This window comes from Cryptomeria japonica, chromosome 7, assembly GCF_030272615.1.
Source record: "Cryptomeria japonica chromosome 7, Sugi_1.0, whole genome shotgun sequence".
Lineage (NCBI taxonomy): Eukaryota > Viridiplantae > Streptophyta > Pinopsida > Cupressales > Cupressaceae > Cryptomeria > Cryptomeria japonica.
Window position 1 is genome coordinate 243,528,875 of NC_081411.1, and position 9,614 is coordinate 243,538,488.

Genomic DNA, 9,614 nt, shown 5'->3' on the forward strand with positions numbered 1-9,614 from the left:
GAATGATTGTTATAATTTCAAGCTTCTCCTCTCTTCATGACTCCTCTTCCATCTTCTCTACCCACACCACATTGGGGGTTGTTGCATCTCCTACAAATGATCTTGAAGTATCATTTGGACCACCCCTCTTCCTTGGGCCTTCCCATGGGCTTTCTCAGGAGGCGTTTCCATCCCTTCTCTGATGTTTGTGGGCTCTAAAGGCCATCCTCAGTCCCCTTCTTTGTATGCTGGCCTTGTTACCTCTTTTGACGCCCTTGTTCTTGTTGGTATTGCATCTCATACCTATGTTGTGCTCGGTTATATGATAGTCAGGTTTTAGTTTCTTGGAAATCTATTGTGGCTAGTAAGATTGAGCTTTTTCCTTATGTTAAAGGTTTTTTCATTTCTATTTTTTATTCTTTTGAGGATAGAAATTTGGTGCTACGTCAATTGTGGGAGTGGGGAGAACACTCTCTCTCAATTACCCCTTCACCGAACCTTTACATGTGCATTTGGTCTAGGTTAGACTTCCGAATCTCCCCCTCTAATTCTAGCATATTCTTGCTATGAGGCCATCGACAACTTTGTTGGTCATTTTTTAAATGACGATGTTTCCACATCTCACTTGGGACATTCCACCTTCGCTCGCATCTTTTTGGATATTGACATCTCCAAAACCCTCTATGGGGATGTGGTTTTGATGGTAGGAGATAGGCCTTGGTTGTAGCTACTAGATTATGAGGGCCTCCCCTTTAGATGTCGTTGTTGCTTCACTATTGGCCACTTGGATTCAGATTGCTCTATTTTACATCAGAAGGGAACTACTACCTGGTGGAAGAATGCTAAAGAAGATCACTTGACTGTCAAGGTTCTCGCTTCCTTAAAGGATATCTCTTCCTAGGATTTTGATGAGTCTTGGTTCTAGTGTGGCTTGGTCATGTCGTGATGCCCCTATAGTAGTTCCTTCTACTACATGATCGACTTCTGTTATGTTGAGCACTTCCTCTTAGATTGAATTTTCATATGTGGAAGATGCCCATCTTTTGATCGATCATCCCATTGCCCTCCTTTGGTTGTTGTTCATTTCCCAGTGGGAGTTTTGCCTTGATGGCTACTTTGTAATGGGACCGGGCTCTTCTCGTGCTTATCTAATCAAAACTTGTATATACTGTTTATTTAATTGTTTTCTAGTGTATTAATAAATATTATTCTCATAGCATATATAGGAATTTTATTGTTAGCATATAAATATATGCATAAGGTTAATATTTATATATTTACGAGTAGTGTATTTTTTTTGAGATCTATACATTGATATGGCAACTTCTTTCTTGGTTATTATGTATTGATTTTCTTTTAGGAACAAACTATTCTTGTATTTTATTTATGTTAAACTGTTTGATACTTAGTTTAAGAGTTTGCAAAGGATATCTAGAAGTTGAAGATATTTCTTTTGATTTATAGGCTCACCATCTTTGTTTTTTCCCACTCTTCTCTTTGTTATTTTATTTTGTTTTGTTTTGGTTAGCATAGGATTAATATAAAATTTAGATGAATTTCATTTTTTTCTTATATTATTTTCCTTAATTATTTTCATTAATAAAATAGATACAAGAATAATTAAAAATGTTTTTAACTATATGATTAAATTCTTACATTTTATAGAACATTGATTTGTTTTTAAAAGGTCCAAAACACTTTAACCACATAATCTCAAACCTTGCTATAAAATAATTGATTTAAAAAAAAAAACAATTTTACCAACATTAATGTGCAAAGCCACACATCAACTCCACTCATGTCTCTTTTCCATTAACAAATATTTTTCCCTTTATGTTTTAACTATATATTTTAATTGAAATTATGCTTGAAAAGTCAAGGAGGATATGGTTTATCAATTGCCAATGTTATAAATACAAATTACTTAAAATAAATTATAAGAATCTCAAAATTTAAGTAGTTGGTGTTTCAAGAATTAACAATCTATATGTTTTATCTTTTAATCTAGAGAATGGTTAATATAAATATTATTTTAAAAAATTCTCAAATTTAAATATATATGATCATAAATACTAGTGCGCTCTAGGCTGTTGGCCTTTCTGCAAGTGCAGACCCCATTGTAATTTTACACGATACTACTACAGAGTATTTGTCTGATTGTGGGTAGGGTTTCCCACCGTGGTTTTTCCCCTTTCCGGGTTTTCCATGTTAAAAATACTGGTGTTGTGTGTACTGTGCTTTGATGTTGTATCTTTCATTGTGCTCCAGTTAAAGGTTTTGATATGCATTAGTTCTGATTTGTGCTAGTAAACTGATTCACCCCCCCCCCCCCCCCCCCTTAGTTTACTCTCGGTATTAGAGCTATCTAACAATTGGTATCAGAGCAAGGTCCTCTCTGCAGAAGCTTAACCACAAGTTCTACGTTCAATCCCTACCGGAAGGAGAGTCCTAGATTTGATGGTACAAATTACAAAATATGGAAGGAGCGAATGAAGATTCATCTCATATGTCTTGGAGCTGAAGTTTGGGAGATAGTGGAGAAAGGGTATAGATAGATATATTTAAGATATCTATACTACTATTTTAGATCATATCAATTTAAAGCTAAGTTTATTTACTTAAAAGATTTATTTGAATTTAGAATTGTTTTATTTACAATATATATGAAGATATAAATTTTATGTGTTGTTTAGTTAGGAATATTATGTTTATTATTAAATATTAATATTTTGATATATAAATGACTGTTAAATCTAAAATAAAAAGTATGTTTAACACACTCCATTACACTACTCCCCTACCATCATTATACAATGCCTCTCGATATTTATGCTTGTAACTCTTATTGTATTTAACAAATATACATATATTCTAAAAAAATATATGTAAAATAATGCCGAGAGATATCATATAATTGTCTTGCATGTTTATTAGTTGTCAAGAAGGACACGGAGTTGAGTAATGCTGCACTCTTTCACTCTCATTAAAGATGTAACAGTTTCATATACCTAGAGACAAGTGGCAATGATTCTATTTTATTCAAAGTCATGAAATAATACTTATAGTAGAGAAATTAAAACATGCATGCATTTACCTGTCATCTACATGTCAAATTTATTCAAAATCAATTTTTTGTTTATAGATATTTGTGTGTCATTGTAGATGCCTCTCGACATAATTATACATAGAAGAATGCCATTGCAAACTTTCTACTTCACCGATTCAAAAATATGTATTTAGATCTACTATTTGATCCAACCGCTAGATAGTTCAAAATGGAAAACCCCAAATCAACTCTTAAAAGAAAATTTGATTGATTAATCATATACCTTCATTCGAAAAGAGTATAGTCGTCAGAATCAACTCGAAGCAGCTTGAAATTTGTATAACTAGCTAGAAATTTATATAACTAGAAAATTCTGTAACTAGAATACTCTGGCCAGGACTCTTCATACATGCATTAAAATTTGTACCTAGAATTCTCCTCATGCATGCATTAAAATCTGTATTAAAATTATTGGCGAGGTAGATCAACATCACATCATGACAGTGGCATTGATAATGAGTTTTGCTTGATCAACATCAAGTTCATTAAATCTAATTGATGGCATGCATGCTCTACACCTCCAAAATCCTTCGTTTAGATTTTCAGAATCAAAATGATTTAAAACTCTTTCATTGTCAATCAATTAATGTCAGCAATGACTGATATGGACCGGCCAAAAATAACTTGATAATCGCTCAACAAAATTGTAGGATTTTCCTCATTAACGACTCCATTAAACTCTTTCTATGTTTGCCTTTGCCCATCCTTAGCTTAAATGTCAGGCAGTCACGTAAATAGACGTGTTAGCTGTGTGATTTAACTCCATGATATCTTATTTTCGACTTAAACGCCTTTATTAACTGTACACACACATATACAGTCGAATTTTAGTCGATTTATTGTGACTAACCTTGAAATTATAATGTGCTAGCTAGCTTACATTGATCAAACGTTATACAAGATTGATTAAAACAAATCTATTAATATAAATTACTACCTTATAGAACATTTATTAAACTAGCGATCCATTAAACAAAGGGGAAAATTACTATTTGAATTAGTACCTTAGCCTTAAAAAATGAAGTAGGGATAAATGACAAAAAGCTTGGAAAAGAAGGATAAGAACGTGGAAAGAGGAAAAAACAAAGCAGCCATGTTTGCTCTTTAAATAATCGGACTTTAACCACATGCCAATCAAATCAAGACAACTAGTAAAGTGCGCATCATTTATTGCTAGGGAGGCGACTTTCGCATCTATAAATTGAATGAATGGGTGATAAGCGTTCAGTGAAGAAAGTGCAAATTTGAAAGACGTGAAAAGTTTAGATAACCCTAGTGGGTGTGAATATGAAGGGAGAAAAGGAGGAGTTTACAGTTAGTGGGAAGGAGGTGAAAATGGATTTTAGCTCTGGATATGGAGCAGGAGGTCCTCGTGAAGTTTTCCTGAGATTGATGGCTACAATAACCACTTTGGGTGCAGCAATTGTTATGGGATTGGACAAGCAAACAGTTGATCTTTATGGTGTCTACATTTATGCCAAATATTACTACATGCCGGCCTTTACGTATGATTTTGATTCATTCCTTTGCTCTGGTTTTAACTTGTATAGGAGCTGCAATAATTTGAACTTTTTTTTCTTGAATCTTTATAACTTTTTCTTACTGCCTAATGAAGAATCCAGGTTTAGACCATAGCATGTTTATTAAAATTAAAGTTTATGAATCATCTTAGATGGCTACCCACCAAAACATCATTACATAACCAAATTATATGTATGTGTAAATTTGCTTTATTAAAATGTATGAATTGTGATTTTTTTTCCAGGTTTTTCGTTGTGGCCAATGCAACTGCTGCACTATATGGACTGTTATTTGTAGTCATCTATTGTACTAGTAATGCCAAGAGGCGTCTTCACTCTACCAGAAAATGGCTATTCTTCTTTGACTTGGTAAGTATAAGGACCAAAGGAAGTACATATGTGCAGAGTATTCTCCATTTAGATTTTATAAGTATTGAAGTTAGATAGTACCCATTTAGCTTAACACTAGGTTATTTTTTTATTGATTGCTGTTTACATATAATTGGACTCCTGACTTTTTTTTTTCTGACTAACCAGATGACGACATTACTTATAACTTCTGGGATTTCGGCAGCTGCTGCAATTGGATATATTGGATTGGAAGGAAACAATCATGCTGGGTGGATGAAAGTATGCAATGAATTTGAAATGTTTTGTCATCGTGCAGAAGGTGCCCTGGCTGTTTCTGCCTTGGGATTGTTTATTTTCATTGGTCTTACAATAGTTTCTGCTGGTTCTCTGTCGAACCTTCCGGAATTTTCAGCAGAAGATTCTACAACGATAATGAATGCATAAACGTCTTAATCCATTAAGAATCTCTCTCTTTAGTTCATTCCTGGACGTTTATAACACAAGTGATATCATGTAATATCTATGTCATCGTACCCGTTACTCTAATAGATAGGATCCCGTGAGTAATTGTCCATGCTCAATGTAAGTAATTGAGCTAATGGTGCACATTTCTCATAGTGATATTGTAATTATGAGAGATGTTTTACATTGTAGGAAGGTATTGGCTTTCATGTATAGATTAAATTTATAATTTAAGTGGAAGTATATATTTTGAGAATGTAATTTTTATTTTTATTTTAATATAATATTTTTTAAGATACGTATTGTTAGTTTATTTTGTTATATATATATATATATATATATATATATATATTTAATCTATCATTTGTTATCATTGTCATCATGATATTTTTTATGATATTATTTTGATATTCTTTTTAGTGTCAAAATTTAATTTTGTTTGATTTATACTTACAAAATATTTGAAATTTTTTGAAGAGGATGCTTATATACTATCAACATACACTTAATAAATAAATATATTTTTAATTATCTTTGAATAATAAATTAATTTTACTAATGTAAAACCAATTTATATAATTGAATCTTAAATATATATATTTTTTGGTAGGTAATAGACCGAAGCCGCAATATTTTGAATTATTATTATTATTATTATGTTTGATTAGATTGACCCTAGACCTTCCCCATTTTTATGGAAGGCCAAGAGTCACAACTTAAAATTCCACTTAGATGTCCCTATTGAGAATTGAACTTGGGTCTCCACAGTGAGAACCCAGTGTTTTAACCAGTTAAGCTTAACCCCTTGGACAATTGAATCTTAAATATTAATGTCATTGGATCCATTAAATAAAATAATACAATAAACTCATTAATAAATATTTAATCATATTTTTTAAATTTGATACTTTATTGATTAGATTCACACATCATAAATATAAATGGCTCCATGGTTCAATGTAATGTATTCTAAAGACAAATTTGATGTATAAGTGGAAGTTCACTAGGATAAAAAAATGTCATATAAGATACCATTTTGAATAATACAAAGGAGCATCCATAATCAAAAACTGATTCAACATGATGTAAAAACTATTACAAAATTTTGGACAAAAATATAGAAATATACATATCAAACAAAAACTCTAATGAGTATGTAAAGCTTTCCATATAAAATAAAATAAATCTTACATCTTAAATACCTACTAAACTTACAAGAATAAACATATCACCAAAATATTTAATTAAAATATAATAAAAACACAAGAAAATATTTAACTATAACTTCTACATAAAAAGAAGATTTAAAATATTATTAATTTTTTTTAAAAAAATTAAACATTAACAAATTTCAATTGATATAAAATTCTAAACAACAATGTTTCATTAACATAGTAAGTTTTCTTAATTGATTGAATGCTACCCATTTTTACCACAATATATTGCAACATATTATAAATTACTATAAACAAAGTTGATTTTTTTTAAAAGAATATTTTTTCTATCAACATACATCTAAACTCAAAATGTTTCTATAAATTCAATTAAAAGATGCATATAATTGCAATACATTATTTTATGTCACCATCTAAAAAAAAATATAATATAAATTAGAGATCATTTATATATGATATATTTATTTTATTGATTATTTTTGTCAATATCATAGGTTTAGAATATACAAAACCTTGATCTTATTGAATAAAAGTAAAAAAAATGTTAATCAAGTTAAAAAAATAAACATAAATATGAAATCAACTTATATCATAAATATGAAATCAACTTATATGCAAAATATTAAAACTTTGGGGACCATATTCTTGTTTAATTAGGCACAACTAAGAAACATTTTATTTTATTTTATTAAGAATAAAGCTTGAGGATATGTAAAGAGATACATTTGATTGTAAGAATAGAGTCTCATTTTGCTAATAGTTTGTTGATTATTTGATTCTTTATATAATAAATTTTTAAACTATAATTTTAATCTAATATAGCTAGAATCATGATGTATATAAATTTGTAAACTATAATTTTAATCTAATATAGCTAGAATCATGATGTTTGTTTTTCTCTTTATAGCTTGTAGAATAGAAATTCTAATATAGGTTTAGATATTTTGAATTCTTAATTCAAGATTTATTATACTAATCATATTTATTATTCTTTTAGTTCTTATATATTGTTGATGAAAATAAGAAGAGGTATTTATGTTTCAATTAAATGATTTCACATTTTTTTTAATGGAAATTTTAGGTTTGTGGATGATCATACATACAAATTGTAGAAATTTAATAATATTGTATATCAAATATGAATATTCAAGTAGGTTCAACCACAAAAACCCTAAATTTCACATTTAAATACAATCTACCAATGAAGCGTGTAAAAACAAATACATAAATAATAAATGAAACCAAGGAGTCATACCTTAATGCAAACATTTTTTTTATCTCCATTGTCTCTCTAAGCTCTCTTTGACAAATGATAATGTTGTTGTTCTTAGATTTTGCACAAGCACTTATGAAAGTATGATAGTGTGAAAGCTTAAAGCTTATGGTTGGAGTTATATGGATGAAGGTTGTGTTTATAGATTTTTCTTGATATTGATCAAATGGAGAGATCAATTGCAACTAATTGGAAGATAAATATTTGAGAATTGATGAGTCAATTAAGATAAATATTTGAGAATTGATGAGACATTGACTGAGAAGATTGAGGAGTTAACTAATTGCATGATTTAGTGAACTACTTGCATGAAGAAGTGAATTAGATTTGATTGAGCAGTTAAGTAAGAGTAACTATGAGTGGACTTATTAGATTAGACAAAGATTGAAAGTGAGTGTTAGTTAAGCTCAGTGAGGTAAAAATACATATGAGAATAATTAATAAAATAAATAAATAAATAAATAAATAATTTAATTCATATGCATATGGAAAAATAAATAAAATAACAATTTTAATTATTTTTAGAGGAAATATAATTAGAAAATAATTAATCAATAAATTAAATTAATTTATTTAATTATAAAGGAATAATTATCCAATTAAATAATTAGGAGTAATTATTTAATTAGATATTTAAGAATATCTATTTAACTATTGTGAACTAGAAGAATAAATGGGAATCAATTAATTAAATTGTTAATAACTATTGATTAATATGCAAGGATGTGATTATTAATAAATTAATTAAATATTTAGAATTAATCAATTAATATGGAAGAAATGAATAATTAAATTATTAAAAACAATTTAATTAAAGTAGAAATGGAGAAACAAATTGAAATTTAATGATAAAAAAAGAAATGATGTTAATTTAATTAAATATTGTTTTCTAATTAAAATAAAAGAAAAAATGATAAAAAATGATATGAAGATGCATAGTCATTTTAGGTGCCTACAAATAATAGTAATTATCATTAAATAAAAGTTGTCTATTTATTTAAATCAAGGTCACCAGGAGATGGGGGTACTTGGAGACTTTAGAGACTAGTATAGGTATTGGTATGACTAATTTTCAAAAATAGTAGATAGGGGTACTTGAAGATGCAAATATTTTTCTTTAATATAATTTAATAATTCCAACAACATCATGACTTACAACTTTGAAAACAAGAACAAGGGTAAAGATTAACATCAACTTTAAAGTTTAAATACATAAATCAAAGTATCAAAGAGTCAAAGAGTTCAAATATCACACTACATATTTCATATTAGATTATCATTACATATTAAAATTCAAAAATATTGATAGTTGATGTTGATACAAAAACATAAAACAAAAATCAGAAATCTATCATCTAATCTTCTACTCTTCAACATTTTGATCATCCATATCAAGCTCTTCATCTATGATGCTCTCCACATAATCATCACTCTCAAACTCATGTTCCTCTAATGGTACTAGAACTAGTGATAAATCATTAAGACCATTTGATTCAACTGCTTCATCCACCATGGCTCTTGAACAATGGAAAACAATTTTTGTTTTTTGTTTTTGACCTTTTCATGTGCCTTTGGTTAAAGGAGAAATGTGGGAGACAAACAAAAACTTGCCAGGACACAAGGAAACAACAATAGACATGGAAGTGAAGTCCCTAGAAAAAAATGAGGTCTCAGGAAGCGGGAAAAGTCTTTGAGAAACGTCTAGGGGATGGAGACATGTCTTCAGGTTACATAAATTTAAATGCTCA

At 29.2% G+C, this 9,614-nt stretch overlaps 1 protein-coding gene across 1 annotated transcript; it reads left to right on the forward strand.

The window, feature by feature from the left end:
* The first annotated feature begins 4,372 nt into the window (after positions 1-4,372).
* Positions 4,373-5,400, forward strand: LOC131051473 (casparian strip membrane protein 1-like). Its single transcript, XM_059208482.1, has 3 exons — positions 4,373-4,590; positions 4,851-4,974; positions 5,143-5,400. Exons 1-3 carry the CDS (start codon positions 4,373-4,375, stop codon positions 5,398-5,400), a joined length of 600 nt encoding a protein of 199 aa, XP_059064465.1.
* The last annotated feature ends 4,214 nt before the right edge of the window (positions 5,401-9,614 follow it).